Consider the following 18,211-nt stretch of genomic DNA (forward strand, 5'->3'; position numbering starts at 1 on the left):
GTGGTTTTATTTTCATGGGATGTGGTTCTGGATCTCTTGGTCTGTCATGCCTTTTCCATGTGTTCATTACAACTGATTTCATAGGGAGTTACTCACATTAAAGCATGGATAAATGTTGGACCTTCCCTTTTCTTTACCGGTGATTTCTAGGATTCTGGAAAGTTCACGTGTATAGCATCTAATGCAGCTGGGGAGGCCACCGCCCCTGTTGAATTAGTCGTCAACCCTTCACCACATTTTGACCCTAAACTGGACCCCGACCCGGGGCCTTCGGACATCCCCACATCTATCAAGTCCAACGTGAGCGGCGGTCATGCCCGGTCCGACCAGCAGAGGGTCAGTGTGTCGGATCTAACGTCCAGTTCTGCTACCATCAGATGGCCTCCGCAGAACCACATACCAGGAGTCCGCATGTACCAGATCCAGTACAACAGCTCTACAGACGATATACTCATATATAGGTAAGAGAGTGTGTGCGTGTGGCTGCTAAGGGTAAGATATTGTGCTGGAAGTAACTTGGTTCCTTTGATAAGAAGAGTTTCTCCTAAATTCTGTCTGAAAGTGTTCAGACAGGATTACTAGTATTACACAGTTTTTGACCAAATACAAGACAACAGGCTTCCAGTCCGGATGCTCCAGAGTAAGCAAACACAAAGAACGGTCCTGACAGATGCAGTAAACGGAAACCAGCACTGGATCGTGAGTAAGCTATGGAGAAACAAAGACATTTCCTCATTGCTGTGCTCTGAATTTTATCAGAGCATACTGATGATAGCTCAGGATACATAATGGAGTTGCTGAAAAAGTCGGTGACCCGCTCGAATTCCTGAGCCACAGCCGCCCCGAAACATAGTCATCATGACATATTGTCAAAAGGCTGTGAATTTTCCCATTAACTCAGTAGTGTAACATCAAACTACAGTAGAATTTAAACTCTCTGTGGCTTTGAATGATGTTTTGGCTGTGCAGCAACAATGCAGTTTAGGAGGTTAAACTGATCTACATGTTTTCAACGTCTTTGTTTTCCTTAGTATATCAGGCTCCATGCAGGCAGCTGTCTGATTATAGTCTCAGGTGGCTTGACAGACCCAGTGTAGCAGCAAAGGGGATGTTTAGTGTTAGCTGACTGAGTTTCTAACAACATGATATTTCCGATGTGTGTGTGTTTAGTTTGGTAATTTGACTGGCAGACGAGTTTGTTGTTGTTTGTGTGTGAATCTGTTTATTTGTCCTCTGGGCCAGTTGATTATGTTTATGTATTTACATGTTTGCGTTTGTACTTACCATGTAGGGGAAAATAAGATTCTTACAAGGTAAAAACTAGACAAGGAAGTGACTCCAAACACATGTCATCCCTGTGCGGGTAGTTATCAACAAGGTCTTCCTCACAGAGGAGACTGTTTCAGGGTTTTTCACACTGTTTCAGATGTTTTGGAAGGGAGCAGCAACAAAAGATGAGTAAGCTGAAAAAAATATCTGCTCACAAAGGTGCACAGGTGGAAGGAAAAGTCCACCCTAGAATAAACAACAATTAATGAAAATCCTGAATCATCCTGCACTGGTGTTATGCTCTTTTGATGATGATAATGATGAATAATACTAATACTAGTTGTTGGAACAACATTTCTTTTCAGGTTTTCGTGATCTCTTTAATATTGTATTCTGGTTTTACCATGGAGCTAACCTTTTTTGGTTCAGCAGCAAAAAGCAGTAGAAAAAAACATGGAAAAAAGAACCGATAGATGAGCCTGTCTACGAAATGGGAAGTAAAAGATGCAGTAGCAAAAATATAAAAGTGTATCATTAAAGCAAGGCAGAATGTTAAGATTAATGTAAAGCAACAATTCTATAATGGAGAAAGAAGTAAAGTATGCCATAATAAACAAATACAAGGATATATCAAAAAATGTGCAAATGTGCAAAGGAGGAAGCAAGAAATAAGTTGCTGCTATAAAATACATATATTATACATTTTTGAGAGGATAATGTGCAGTGAAACTTCCCTGACGTCTGTCTCCAAACCTGAATCCTCCTGTGCAGCAGCTTGTTGACTTGATTTGCACATCCTAATCACCAGATGTGGATTTCAGAGCATGTTTCAGGCTTGAGCTGCCAAGTGGCCGAGTGTGGACCCTCTATCAGCCCACGATACCGAGTGACCACTGGATGGTCCCATCAGCCACTTTGCCAGCTCTGTAACCTAGCAACGTCATTCAGAATGTATAATTGAGTGTTATTACGAAGCATTTGGAGGGCTGACAAATGACAGTTTGAAATATGTCCGCGGCCTCAATTCTCATTTCGACCAAAAACCAAAGGCACTCAAGTGACCATTTTCTAGCCTTCAATCGGAGAGAACACATGGTCAAGTGCCAAGCATCCAAATGGATCATTTCAAAGTGAGCCGCGGGGGTGACCTAATCGTTTTCCCATGGCTGGATGTTGCACTGACAGCAGAATGTTAGGACCAGGCAGCCTGGTGTCAGCAGGCTAAGCAAGACGACCTCCCCTGCACTTCAGTTATGCATCTCAAAAAGTTTGAACAACGTGGGAAAGTTCATTTTCTTCCGTAATTGAATTCAAAAAGAGAAACTTTCATATATATTCTAGATTCATTACACATAAAGTGAAATATTTCAGTGATTGCAAGATTTCTATTGATGAGTACGGTTTATAGCTCATGGAAATCTAAACTCCAGTATCTCAAAATCTATTAGAATTTTAGAATAAAGAATTTATAGTACAGAAATGTCGATTTGAGAAGAGCTCTAGAGATCAGCTAATTAACGCAAAACATCTGCAAAGGCTTCCTAAGCATTCATTCTGATGAACCTTTCCATGATCTTCAAATTTTTTGAGATGCACCCGTATTTGTGTTTATCTTCACCCCACTATGTGTTCAATGCTCTGTTTGTCACATCGTAAATACCGTAAAGCAGCAGAGTTGTAACTCAGAGTCAGAGATTTTAGTCATTTTTGACAGCTACGATTTCAGTCTGTCCTCACAGGAAAAAAGCCAGTGGCTATCATTTCCTTAAATGCCCTAAAACTATATGTATGGATTTAAGTAACAAATCCCTCTAGCAGCCATTAACTCATAATGACCCATAATAAAGACTAATGAAATTCAACATTGTTTTCTTTTACATGCAGTTACTTCAACCACAATGTCGGAGCCCTACTTACTTTAACAAAATAGTTATTTTAACCCAAATCACAGCCTTCCCCTCATCATAATCAACTTGTTTGTGCCTACAAATTAGTCAACAGTCATCATGAGGACAGTCTCTGAAATTGTAGCTGTTAAAGATGATTAATATCCCTGACTCCGAATGCTCAAAATGATTTTGAAATAACGTCATCCTGTCGATGGGCGTCATCAAATCAGAAAACCCTTTTATGTGTTGCTTTGGAAGGCAATTACAAATTAAGTCTGTGAAGGCTCTCACTCATCCAGGTCATCGTTATCCAAGGAAGGTTAAAATCAAGGGCAACTTGACTTGATTTCTTCAGTACAAGTTGTTTAGTTCATAATTCGATTTGTTGGCCTTTACATCTTAATAAAACCCAATATTAATACAATCGGCTAATTAACAAGGAGCTGTAAACAGGTTCTTTGTTCTGTTGTTTGTTTCCAGCAGTTTGTTTGTTTCTTACGTGGTTTATGGCTGATCTATGATTAAGTTTCATTTATCTTCTGTGACTCAGACTTTCAGACTCATTTATTAAAACAGGAAAGGCTTTACATTTTTAGTAATTAAGACGGAAAGATGAGAGTAGTTCAGTTGGTTCCTTTTGTTGGCTTTTTCAGCTCTTGTGTCTGTACCAGTGCCGTGTAAACAGAAAAGATTTGCTGTGTATTTTCTGAGTATCTACAGTATTTACAACAGGTACTGTCTCTCGCTTCTTTTAACATTCACTCTACTGTGGCAGCCTGAAGGCACAGAGATGCAGCATCTTGTGTTTCAAAGGTCAACAATTTGATTCTCTCGCTCGGCAAGGAAACTCAGAGTATGGAGAGTGAAAGAAATTCACCCTCTCTGGCTTTTGTACCAGCTGTTTTTGTTCCAATGAGCTCTGCATTTATACCCCGCAGTTGCTCCTGCGGAGCCACCAGCAGGTTTAGACGGAACAGGAGTTGAGCGCCACTCGGGTTGTTGATGAAAAGTGTCCAAAAAAAAAAAGCTTTCCTGCTCATTAGTCTCATCTGGACAAGAGCATGTTGAAATGCAAACAGGTAACTGTGTTATGTTATTCAACAGACAAAACTCTTCAAACATCCCAATCTAAATTAAACAGTCTTTGTACAGAAACTTTGTACCTGCTGGCCACCGTACACTCTCTGACTGTGAGAAAATGCATCCTATTATAAACAGGCAGTCAGCTCTTGTCGCCGTGGCTTTTCTGGCCTCCCATATAATCCATGACTCAAGTAAAAACACCAATTTTAGCTCACAGTGGCAGTACTTGTACTTTTGACTTTAAGTGCAAAACATTTTATAATACAAGTGGAGCTCTCTGGCAGAGTTATTGGCCTCTCCACTGTACGCTGTAATAGAAGAGACTCATGACGCCCACTCTGCCCTTCTCTGCCCCGCCTCTGCAGTCTGGTCCTAAGCTTTACAGAGACTCTGCCAGTCAGGGCAGCTACATCACTGAGCTGTTCATAATCATATACTAAGGCACGCACTGTACTGTGCAACACTTCACATCCATTGTTGTTGTGAATTGTCCTTTTCTGGCCCTTATTTGCTGAGCATCACGTCGTTCTTTTTCACCTAACACAGTGAAGGATCACTGGCTGCCCGTGTGCATTTATTTATGTAATGTTGAGTAGTGCTGGGAGGTTCAAGTGTTACGCTGCCTTGGTACACCTGGGTTGGGACCACGTAATGCGTTAAGTATTCAGAGTTTTCACACTAACATGATAAACTGGTGAGCGCTGAAGCCCCAAAGCAGTCTTTTTTTGTATTTTTCAGCATACAAGTTGTAGTTCGGCATGTATGGGTGTGTCGAGGCCAGCGAATATGAATGCGAGCCGGCAGCAGCCAAGTTTAGTATACAAGTTTGTAGTATCGAATGTTCTACACATCAAGCGCACACAGTTTCAGTAAGCCCAGAGGGGAAAACATGTGTCAGTCAAGTCAAGTCAGGTCAAGTTGTATTTAAAGTGCAAAATCACCAAAAGACGTGGTCCCAATACACTTTATAAAATGCATTGAAATTAAATGAAATAAACCATAAAATACAGAATGCATGTAATAAAGCACAAGATAAGATACAATCAGAATAAAATCAGCAAAATAAAATGATAAAAAACATTTAATAATTTAAAGTTTGCTCAATCCTGCCCTAACTAAAGGCTTTGTCAAACAGAAAAGTCTAAGCTTTAAGTCTAGCCTTAAAAGTGGTGATTTTGTTTGATTCCCGATCCCAAATTGGGATCTGGTTCCATTTTCGAGAGGCACATTTTCGAGTGGTCTTTTATTGTAGCCAGCCTAAGGCCTTTTATTGTGGCCAGCCTAAGGCACACCTGTGCAATACCCATGCTGTCTGATCAACATCTTGATATGCCACACCTGTGAGGTGGATAGATTATCTCAGCAAAGGAGAAGTGCTCACTGACACAGATTTTTTGTTATTAGCATTTTTTGTTCAGTATATAAAAGCAGAGCAGGCGGGAGCCTTTGTCATGTCAGAATTTAGAGTACGAGCATATGAATATTTTCTGGAAGCAGTCCCCGCCGGTCCTGACTCAGTACATATCGAACACTCCAAACTATCAGTAGACAATAGTTATTTGTTCACATACAGTTAGTGATTCAGCATGTTACACATTAAACCACTGTCTCCAGTGTCCATATACAACATATGCTGCCAACTTTAACTTCATCTTTTGATAGCAGACACAAACCTTGCCTTTTATATATACACTACTAATATGCAACAGCAAATTCACTTTAATAGAAACAAAATGCGGTTAATAATGCAAGCATTCTGTATTTTATCAACGTAATGAGGAAACATTTTTAATAAATGTATACGCAAAATGTCAACCTGAAGATATCTGTAATGCAACATCCACTCGTAGCAACCAAAGCATCAAAAACAATTTTAGAGCTCTGTTTACTGCACGTGGTTAGAGAAGTCGACAGTGACTTGAAGCATGAGACAACATTTTACTTGAGTATCATTTAATCACCTTTAACCTTAACCAAAGTGTGTTTGTTGCCTAAACCTAACCACATGAAGAACCTGGGCTATGAACCCTAGTATCTGGTGCTAAAGACAAAGATCACCTCTTACGTAAATATCGCATTTCCTGTATTGTAAAAAGTGTCGTCACTGAATTTAATCAAGGCAGCAATTATGTTTCCTTTAAAATGTTTGTGGTGGGACATTTTCTGCCTTGACAGCTGCACAATGCAAAAGAAAAATGGAGGAGATGCAGCAACCTGCTATCTTACTGCATCATATCCAAAGGCAATCGTTGTTTTCTTGAAGATGTTCTGTCACATTTCCGTTGACAAGATATCCCACTACCTGGATGAGAGAGAATCTTCATAGACTCTTGGCATCCTAACCTATTGTCATAATGGGCCTGTCTCAGCATGTCTGTACCATATGACATGCACCACCGTTACAATACTATACTTCCGGTCGAGGCAGATGGCCGCCCACCCTGAGCCATGGTTCTGCTCGAGGTTTCTGCCTCTTAAAAGGAAGTTTTTCCTTGCCTCTGTCGCCTAGTGCTGCTCTTGGTGGGAACTGTTGGGCTTCTGTAAATAACATCACAGAGTACGGTCTAGACCTGCTCTTTTATGAAAAGCGCTGTGAGATAACTGTTGTTGTGATTTGGCGCTATATAAATAAAATTGAATTGAATTGAATTCATAAGAGTGGATTACTTCATAAGTGACACTGGTAATTGCTTTGAAATTATTCTAAAGAAACGCATGAGAAAATTAATGATCCCGTTCTCAGGGGAAAACAACACCCGATTTTTATATATACTGTATACAGATATATATTAATTCTCACTCTGTGTTGTTACTGTTTGCTGGTATTGAGTATTGGTATGAGTGTTGCTATTGTGATGTTGTTGTGGTCTATTCTTACTTTGTTTACGGTCCTTGAGAAACAACATTTCGTTTAGCTAGAGTATACACTTGTAGGCAAAGGATATGAATAATGATGTGGAGGTTGAACAATTAGTTTTGAGAGTTTCAATTCTGATCTGAGAAATGCACCAAAGCGACTGAGAAAAACTGTAAAACCTTCACACCTGTAATAAAAATATCTTCTCTGCTGCACTTCCAGTTATATGCTATTTTTCAATTTTCCAGACTCAAAGCTTACCAGTTCTGATTCAAAGACACCTCTACATTTTCTAAGCCCTCATTAAAATCTGCTCTCCCACTATTCTAGTCTTGATGCAGTCAGCTTCCCCAGAAATGGCTCTTCCAAACTGTGCACGGCCTTTTTCTAACCTTTATCTTTCCAGGGAAATTCGAGTGAGCACGCCTGCTGTTATTCACCGGGCTGCTTCACATTCACATTTGGGAGCTGTCCAATACTGCTGAACTGCAGTGTGAACTGAGCAGCCGCAGTCAGCCGGTTATGGAGCTGCAGCTCTGGGGCTCATCATGCAAGTTGTCAAGGGATTGTGGGAGGAAGGAGGGGTTACAAGCGCTGATCTTCCAGTCCAAAGGCGCCAGCTGTTCTCTGTAGGCTACTGCTGCCCTATCATAATGGCGTGACAAATGGGGTGATGAAAATTTTAGTTCGGTGACCATCATAGCGGTTATCACTGCTGCCCATGCTGTAGGGAAGCACAGTTCAGCCGAACAAATTATGTGTTACAAATGAAATAGATGTTAAAAATGTATCCAGGTTTTTTCACATTGGGCACCTATCATCAGATGTTTCCCTTCCCACTAGCGTAGCCTGTCATCAGAAAGCTTTGCTCTGTGCTATTAGCCGTAACAGCTTTCATAGTGACATGAGGAGAAGGAACACAGCAACAGTGAAAGACTGACTCAAATGTAGCGGCACAAAAGAAATGAATGCTACATGTTGGAAACTGTATATATACAGAGGAAAAATATATAACATACTGTAGCTGTCATAATAACAGACAAACACTAGTGCAACATGGACAATATAAATGTTATGAAGAGAGAAAGAAAAGGAAGGATGCAGTGAGAAAACGATCGATAGACCTTTTCCTGATATCTGGAGTAAAATAATTATAATATTAATCTTTAAATCTGGAAATAACTCAGACATACAGTATGTGTGAGTAACTGTATCTTCAGCTGATTTTATACCACACTATTGAACACACACATCATATTGTATTTTTATTTTTTTTTAACCTTTATTTTATCAGGAAGTCTCATTGAGATCAAAAATCTCTTTTACAAGAGAGACCTGGCCAAGGTAGCAGCCATACATAAACACAACATATTAAAATGCTACATACATTCACAAAAACAAACAAACAAACAAAAAAACAACCACATGTCTCCTTCACCACATTCTTTATGATGCTCTTAAATTTATCAATTGATATACACGTTTCTAGCTTAAGATCTTTTTGCAAATTATTCCATGCCCAGGGTGCATAGTATGAAAATCCCCAGATCTGTCAAAACCCTGGGTACATTAAAAAGCACACACTTGGGGGAGCGTAGCTGGTAACTAGCAGAATTGAGACAGAGAAGAGTACAGGGGTAAGCTGGAAGTTTACCTAGCATGGCTTTATATATAAAAATATACCAGTGCTGTTCTGCGGGTGGTCAGCGATGTACAACCCACCAGATCAGAATGCAATGGTGAGTAAGGGACTTTGCATTTGTAATAAAGCGTAGAGATGCAAGATACACTGAGTTAAGGTAACTTTCCTTTTAGATTTCAAAAAAGCTTTTGCCTCTATCTAGCATAATATGGCCGTTCCAAAAAATTATTGAAAATGTCACAGTGCAATGAAAACAACGTTTAAACAAATTACTTCCCAAAAAAAGAGATGTAAAATAAAGTAACCATGTATAGATAGATAGATTGAAGCCTAATCCTAACCACGTGCAGGACGTAAGATGTGAACCACGGTTTGGAAAAATGCTACACCCGACCATAATTACAATAATATTTTTATTAGATTTCCTTCAAAATGCATTTGTTAAACCAAATTAGTATTCTCTGAACACAGTTTTGAAGAGACCGAGTTGTAAAAGTCTTTCGGCCTTTAACTTTGGCTATGAATCTGAAGATCATAAGTTTCCAGAATAAGGAGCAAATCGTGGGGGAGCGAGAAGGAGACAGAAAATAGTAAAAGAAAAGGCCAGAGAGAAGAGAAAAGAGGGTGGGTGAAGGATGGAGAGAGAGCGAGTCGAAAGCTGGTCAGACCTGAGTGTTAACTGCCTGGTTTTCATCGCAGCACCTCCTCCTCCTCCCTGCTGTTTTTTTTATTTTTCATCTCAGTTTCCTCGCACACTCGGGTTTTCAGTTCAGCGTGCTGCGCCGGCAGAAAAGCGAAGAACCGAGGCATCGAGATAACGGATCGACATCCCCCCTGCCCTCTCTCGGTGTCTGTTGGACTCCCAGCAGAGTTAGGGGGAGGCATCAGGGAGGGGAGGAGGAGGAGGAGGAGAAGAATGGAAGTTGTATTTTTACAATATTCCCTCCCCCTTCTCAATTCTGCCCCAGGGCAAGAATAACCTGACCAGCTTTATTGTTCACCCCTCTCTCTCTCTCTCTCTCTCTCTTTCACACACACACACACACACACACACACACACACACACTCTAAGGATTATGGGTCCAGGGAGAGATCAACCTCTGTCAGCACCAGGAAATGAATCTATTGATTCTACCTCCTTTAATATTCTCTTCTGCTCCTCTTTCTCTTTCTGTCCCGCACAGGAGAGTGTGTGTCTGCAAGAAAGGCTTTATAAAGCACAGTGTGAGAAAGTGTGTGTGTGTGTGTGTGTGTGTGTGAGAGAGAATTTGAATTTGAGTGTGCACTGGCTTTCTAATTACCATCTTGCCTGACTCTCGAAGGAGAGATTAAAGAAGAGAGAGAGAGGTAGAATGGAAAAGTAGAAAGACGAATGGAGGTGAGATAGAGGGAGGTATAGATTGATGGAGTGCTCTGAATAAGAGATGTTTCTTTGACTCAGCTGATACAGAGATAGGTAGGTGGCAGTGAGGCTGGAAGGGAGAAAAGAAGGAGAGCAAGGGTCCAGGAAATGACAGCTGGTCATTTTCTGCTGAGACGGTGAGGCATCAGCTTTCCACTCTTACTACACCACTCCTTTTTTTGTCTCCAACCCCAATTTTTCTATCACTCTATCAGTGCACAGATCTTTAGAAAGCTTTTCTTTCTCATCCTTCTTTTCCCTCACTCTATCATAGCACGTATATACATATATATATATATAGGGACAAGCCGCTGCACTGCATGTACCACAGACAAATAGAAGAAGTGGCTGATATCAAGAAATCCTAGCAGTGGCTGGAAAAGGCTGGACTGAAGGACCTGAGACAGTCCAGCACATAACAGCAGGGTGTAAGATGCAGGCAGGAAGTGCGTACATGAAACGCCATAACCAGGTAGCTGTCATAGTGTACAGGAACATCCGCCATGAGTATGGGCTGGAAGGTCAAAATGGAAGACACCTCCTAAGGTAGTTGAGAATGACCGAGCTAAGATCCTGCGGGACTTCAAGATCCAGACTGACACACCGGTGATGGCCGACCAACCAGATATCGTGTTGATCGACAAACTGCAGAAGAAGGCTGCGGTGATAGATGTGGCGATCCCAAGAGACGGCAACATCAAGAAGAAGGAACACGAGAAGCTTAAAGGGCTGAAAGAGGAGCTAGAAAAGATGTGGAGAGTAAGAGCAACAGTGGTGCCAGTGGTGATCGGAGCACCGGGGGCCGTGACCCCCAAACTGGGAGAGTGGCTCCAGCAGATTCCAGGTAAAACATCAGAGGTCTCTGTCCAGAAGAGTGCAGTCCTAGTAACAGCTAAGATACTGAGCAGAACCCTCAGACTCCCAGGCCTCTGGTAGAGGACCCGAGCTTGAGGATGACGTATACCACCCCGCAAGGGGTGAGAGGGGGATATTGTTTTTATTCTCTCCCTGCTCTCCCTCCATCAGCCAAATGTCACTTTGTCCAGCTGGGTCTCCAGTCAGAAGACATTCAGTACAGAAGATGACAGCTGGGCTTTTAGGCTGAGATCAAATCAAAAGGTTTTAACTCCTGCTCACACTCAGAGCTCAGCTCTCAGTGTCACTTCTACAGACAGCAGGAGGTCAAGTCGTCCTCCTCCTTGTTGCTGCATAAAAGTTGAAAAGTTAGTAAGAACTTCTGAAGAGAGTTCTCAAGTCAGCAAAAAGGACCCATCAATGCAAAAGACATCACCAGGGAACTGTTTTTAGTGGCTCTAAGAATGGCAATGTCACTTGTTCAAATTGAAGTCCAGCAACATAAACTCGATGGATTAACATAGATTTTGGTAGAGACATTCTAGTTCCCAGACTATGACTTCAGTGATCACCTGATTTTTTTTATAGTATGCGTGAACAGTCACCAGCACCTTGAAATGTCCACTTCAGAGAGTTTGATGGCCACAGGCAGGAATGACTTCCTGTGGTGCTGAGTCTTGCACTAAAATTACTCCAGTGTCTGATCATCATGGAGTGGGTGGGAGACATTGTCCAAGATGACACATATCTGGACAGCATCCTCCTCTCTGACACCACCGACAGAGAGTCCAGCTCCACTCCCACTCTATCACTGGCCGTGTGGATCATCCTCGACCTGTCGCCCCAGCATGCAACAGCAAACAGTGTAGCACGGCCACCGCAGACTCTGGACATCCTCAGCATTGTCCTGCAGATGTTGAAGGACCTCAACCTCCTCAAAAAATAGAGAATAGAGGGCTTGAGTGTTCTTGGCCAAGTCCAGTTTACTGTCAATAAACTTGTCCAACACTTCAGTTTTTGACAACTCTACAAGCCATGACTGAATTTGCCTCAGCTGTACTTTGAGATTAAATGTTGTGTTTATATTGCTAACGTCAGCAATGTAAGTAAACATGTATAATAATAGTAATAATGTGTTACATTTTAAAAACCTAGGTTACAAATGATGACAAACCAAACAGCATAAGGACATACCAAAGAAAGAAGAGAAACAGACAATCATTTAGATTTGTTTCACATATGTGTATGTTTATATGTAACATATAGAAATCAAGGAGAAAGTAAATAATGAAATGAGAATTAACACCACAGTTTGCTGAATTACGATGAGGTAGCGCATTGTTGGAAACATGATGTCAACAAGGATGTTTTCGATGCTAAATGTCGGCATTTTATTTTACTTTTGTTTAAGACGCATTACATCTTTACTGTACTGACACTTTTTAGACTGAAGTTACAGCTCAACAAAACAAACAAAAAGTCTGAGCCTGGCAAGCTGACAATAAGAAGAGGATAATCCCTTATGATTTACAACGTGACCTTTCCTCTGCCGCCACCATCGGTCCATCAATTGACCATCAAGTCAATTTTATTTATGTAGCCCAATATCAAAAATCACAGTTTGCCTTAAGGGGCTTTTACAGAACAAACACATTTATCTACAGTTTCTAGCGTCTGACTTCAGTCTTGATATAATTCTTTGTATCTGTATCTTTATATAAGTCATCCATTCACTCTCCCACACACAGTAGACCAGTGTCTATATCTGACACCATTATCTCTTGACCTCCCTCACCTGCCTCAGTCTCTCATTCAGCAGACAGCAACAATGCTTTCCGAACACACCCACATCCCTGCATGTGTGTAATAAGTCCCCACAGTAAACCCAACCCGAGGCCACGCTGACCCTTTCCCCACTAATGATGCCCACTCTCCTCTCTGCCAGCTGTCTCTTTTTTCTGTCTTTCTCCCCTTGTCTCTTTGTCTGACTCACTTTCTCTTCATTATATGACTGTCAATCCATCTCTGCCTCCGTTTCCATTCAAATCTCAAGCAAGTCAGTCTTTTAAAATTTTGCTCAAATAAAATTAGACACAAGGTTAGCTGCTTTCTTCTATTGTAGTTTGAGTGAACAAACTGACTTTGTGGGTGCCAAAAAATAGGAACATTTCTAACATTGAATATAAGCCTTTTGTTTACAGGTCTTTGTAGGCTTAGTCCCAGTGTAAAAAATTACAGTATATTAAATAATTTGATCAATTTTATTCTTTATTTATGTGAACACATCCAGTCACAACTTTGATGCTGGGAGGAGATGCGTTTACCGTCATTACCACCCACCCGCATCTTACCCTACAAACGCACATGAGCTGCAAATATGTAGTTTCGTTGTAACATAATCCTCTGTGCTTGCAACATCATTATTTGTTTGTATTTTTCATAGGATGAGAGGGCAGCAATGCGAAAAAGTGTTGTAAGTTGCGTTGTATGATGTGAGTGGATTCTGAGCAATTGCTGGGCTGATAAGCATCACTGCTTAGTCCAAGTCGTTCCTCGAAAATATGGCCTCTCGTGTTTATCTGCAGTAAAATAAGTCTGACATCTACTACTTTTTTTATGACCTCGGCTAAAAGTTCTTGCAGCAAACATAAGGCCAGACAAGCCTGTTTCCTTAGAGGACCCTGTCAACAGTCTTTATTGGGTCCATCAAGCTGAAAAAAGACAAAAACAAAAAATACAATACAAAATAAATTCAGAGCTTATGCAGGTAGCTGCGGTTTATAAGGCGGATATTTTGAAATACCGGCATCTGAAACTTCTGCTTTAGTCTTTACAATGGAGATGATTGGAATTTAATTTGTGCAACTCAGACCAGTGCAAGAATTCAACACCAGCTCTTCTTTCTACAGAGGCTTTTCATTTGTCTGCATGGCTGAAAATTACAGGATTGTTTTTTAATTGTTTTAAAAGCTTGTGTGCTAAGAAGGCCAAACATTTTAAATGCCAAATTTTAGAGTTACTTATAGTGTTTTCATCCTGCACATCACTTTAAACACCGACTGTGCTCAAACCGCAGACCGGAAGGACAGTTTTTACAGGTTTCGTTGTGTTGCTGACTATGAGACATTAGTTATCACTTTCTTTAGCTGCTCTTGCTTTCATTCGCACCATCTCTTTGATACCAAACACACATTTTTGTGAATTGAGTTGTGAATGAGCCATGGCATTAAACATGTGTGGCTGTGCTTTTTTTTTTTTATCCTTCTCTTCATCTACTCAAGGATGCTTGTTCTTCTTCTGCTCATCCTCACCGTCCATCCTCTTGCAATCTCTCTTGTCTCTCTTCTGCTCTCTTTCTTTCATTATTGATATTCAGAGGCTGAGAGGCGATGAAAGTGAGGATATGCAGAGAAACTCTCACCCTGACCTTGTGTGTAGGGTGTGAAGGGATTTACCCATGTATATTTTATACCTTTAGTTTCCTGTGGAATCTCCTTAAATTCACCTTTTCAGCAATGGAAACAAACTAAAAAGTAAGACTAAATTAAATAGAATTAAAGATAACTCTGTTGATGTTTTAGTTCTGATAGGGATATTTGCAATTAATTGTTACGTTTGGTTGGTTCAAACTTGAGTTCCATGTTCCCTGAAAGCATATTTGGTCATTAAAATCTGGCGCTTGTGGTCCACATTTTTCCAGGTGTGAGATTTTCTCTCTGCCACCCTCAGCGTTGTGTTGTCAGATGGCTGACAGCCTGCCAGGTGCTTCCCTCAGGTTCTGTACTAATTGTATAGCGCTGACTCACTGCTGTCAATTACACACTCGGCTTGTTGGCCTGCTCTCACCCCCTGTAGGGTTTTGTATTGGTACACCTTTATTCAAAAAGCCGTCCTTGCCGTGCTCCCGTTATGCCTCTGTGGATATATCTGACGGAAAAGTACTGGACAGTTCACAGGATGTTGTTTCTGTCTATGTGGAGATTTAAAAAAAACAACACTGTTGAATGTATTCTGTATCTTCTGCTATTAGGATGCACATAATGTCACGTAGTGAGTCTGTAATGATGGTTTTATTATACCCTAACCCAGGCCTCTTTAAAAGGGAGATTGTCAATACTTCATCATTTGAAACTTGTCCTAAACTATGCAAAGACAAAATACATGCTGTTATCAAATGCAAGAAATACTGGCTATGGAAGTTTTGTAATTAGTTATGTTAATTAATGTTAGTTAACACCATACTAAAGAGAGTGTAACATTATACATATGTAGGCATTTGGGTGGATGAAGACCCTTACTATAGTCCATACTGACATGTTGTTATCTAAGCTGAAATTGAATTTGGGCTTTATATTTAGAGATAAATCTTGCTTGCCATTATTTACTAGAAATATAATTGTTGAAGCAGTTTTCCTCTCTGTAGTGGACTATGGTGGTGTTATTTATGGGCGGGTTGCCAGTTCCACTCTCAATATTCAGACGCATTACTGTATATCACTCAATTCTCACTCCCAATTCGTCACATATAGACACCTGGTCAAGGTTCTTTAGCATCGCTTTTTAACACCCTGGGTACCCCTATAGCTTCATATTTAGATGTTTATGGCTGTGCAGTCAAGTTAGCAACGCTTAGCAACAATAAATATGCAATGTCCGGTAAAGTTAGCAACAATAGAAATGCAATGTCAGGTTAGATTTTCAAAATAAAATGCTAGCGTTGTGAAACATCGCCATTTTCAAATGGCTCGTTGTTAAAGTTGTGAAACGTACCAATTTGCTTAGATTTAGGCACAAAAAGTACTTGGTTAGAGTTAGGAAAAGATCTTGGTGGGATTAAAATAACTATGTTCGTCAGATAACACGTAAGTAAACTAACGCAAATAACGTAAAAAAAACTAATGTTGACTGTTTGTTTCACACAGGACACGAACACCGATCTTCTGGTTCAAAGTCCGGGTTCTGGCCCTCCATCCATCCCAACCACCTCCTTACTCGGTCTTTTCTGTTAAATATCATAAACCTGCCTTTACCGTCAAAAACTGACGCTACAGGGTTTCCCCCAATGTTGAACTATGACGCCATAGTGATCACCAGTGAGTTATAAACTGACGCCGATTGACCTTGCGTTGATATGTGACAAGTTGGGGAGTGAAATCGGGTTGTTCACTCAGCCTTAAGATTCATCACTGGAGATACAGGACAAGATCTACTACACCTAAAAACCTGCCCTGTCCCAGATGACCTGAGAGGTCTGGATGGTTCATAACGTAGCAGAAGATCAGAAATGTATATTTGTCCTAAACCATTCTTTAAGCTCAGGGAAACATTGCAGACATAATGTTGGCAACATTCCCAAGTCACTCCCGTCGTTGACCCAACCATCCATCTAACCTCCACCCTGAGAGGTTTTCCTGCACTAATAACAACATTGTGCAACTTTTGAGTCATAATTCACACAGCCTCCAGCTAAATGCAGGTCATTTAAGGCAATTAAACAGAGAAGTGTTGCGGGGACACAGTAGTAATGACCTCACTTGATCAAATATACACCTTAAAGTTATTGATCCAATCCAGAGTGATGTCTTGCTCAACAGCTTTAACAGAATGTACAGTCCAGCCAATATAGGAAACAAACCAGCAACCTTTACTTAAAAGATAAAAAGATATATGCTGGCAGGGTGAGCTACATTTCTCTCAACCGTTTCATTTAATAATGTAGCATAAAATGAAAGGAAGCTTATAGCCATCTCATACATAGAGAATGTGAGCATGGAGGGGTCGTTATGAAATGTAACCTGAGTGATGGGTTGGATTTAGTGTCATGTCTCGTGTGAAATCCTGAGCGGCTCTGTTTTATACAGTCGTGGCCGCTGCATTATTCAAAAAGCTGTCATGGACAGAAAGAGAGGCAACGCTTGAGGGTCCCGCTTCTCTCTAAATCCGAAATGGCAGTCATCGTATTTCATGTCATTATGAGCATTGCATTATTCAAAACTTAAAATGATACACACTGCCATATTTAAACTGCAGTTATCTTGGATCTTTTCAAATTTTCATTATGCGCGATTATGACTTGGGTATTATAGAATAGAAAGCTTTAGTATAAAGAATAACCTTCACTGGCCTTCACTCAGCCTGCTTCCACTAAGATGATGGATTTACACAAGTCCTATATGGACCTATGTACTGTAAGATAACTGGAATGTTTGATATGTATTTTCTATATTTAGATACAGTTCTTGAAACAAACAACAAACTGTGTAACTCTAAATCAAATAATACTTTTTACATTTTGCAGCATTTATACAACATTTTGCAGAGTCATTCATATCTTTTAGGTTTGGTTTGGGCAGCGCGGTGGTCTCACTGCAAGAAGGTCGCGGGTTCAAACCTTTCTGTGTGGAGTTTGCATGTTCTCCCCGCGTGGGTTCTCTCCGGGTGCTCTGCCTTCCTCCCACCATCCAAAGACATGAGTGAATGGTTGTTTGTCTATGTGTGGCCCTGCGATGGACTGGCGACCTGTCCAGGGTGTACCCCGCCTTTCGCTCAATGGCAGCTGGGATTGGCTCCAGCCCCCACGCGACCCTGTCCGCAGGATAAGCGGTTGATGATGGATGGATTTGATTTTAGAAATGGCAAAGAACTAAAAATAGAGCTACAAAATATACTGTGGGTCCCACAGTAGCGCTGATAAGATGGAGTCAACAACGTGAGTGCATACGGCTGCTCCCAAGAATGTCAGAATGCCAGACATTATTTTTACATACGGCTGTTGAATTGTAAGCCTATTTACATATCCATGTTGTATTTAACATTGTTGTCCTGTTGATTGTGTAACTGATGTCCCTCAATTTAGCAATTTATTCTTGCAAGCACTTTAATCATTTATTCCTTTATTCCCCAGTTGTTCACCCAGAACATTCAGTATTTTATGTGTTTTATAGTCTCGTATCGATGTCTTGCTGCAAAACCAATTGCCCTACAGGAACAAAAAAAAGTTAAAGTTAAGTTATACCTTCTTAAATCAATAACACGGACAGTATTGCAAGTAAGTGCCTTCCTCTGCCCTTTGAGCTTCACAGGGAGTTGAACCACCAACCAACCCTGACTGTGGTGCTGTATAAAGTTCTGTATCGAAGCCTCGGGCTGAAACATGACTTACCTCATGCAACAACAAGGCTACAGGCAACATCTGTTTCTGTGTGTGTGTGTCC

The 18,211-nt window shown here is 40.8% G+C and overlaps 1 protein-coding gene across 4 annotated transcripts in view; it reads left to right on the forward strand.

Moving 5' to 3' along the window:
• Positions 1-18,211, forward strand: part of si:cabz01090165.1 (uncharacterized protein LOC100333421 homolog) — a 368,300-nt gene that overhangs the window by 321,341 nt on the left and 28,748 nt on the right. For all 4 annotated transcript variants that reach the window (XM_046074209.1, XM_046074207.1, XM_046074208.1 and 1 more), the window contains one exon: positions 151-461. In XM_046074209.1, the coding sequence (XP_045930165.1) occupies positions 151-461 (311 nt within the window). The remainder of the gene's footprint in view (positions 1-150; positions 462-18,211) is intronic.

The sequence above is a fragment of the Micropterus dolomieu genome, linkage group LG17, assembly GCF_021292245.1.
Source record: "Micropterus dolomieu isolate WLL.071019.BEF.003 ecotype Adirondacks linkage group LG17, ASM2129224v1, whole genome shotgun sequence".
NCBI classification, from domain to species: Eukaryota; Metazoa; Chordata; class Actinopteri; order Centrarchiformes; family Centrarchidae; genus Micropterus; species Micropterus dolomieu.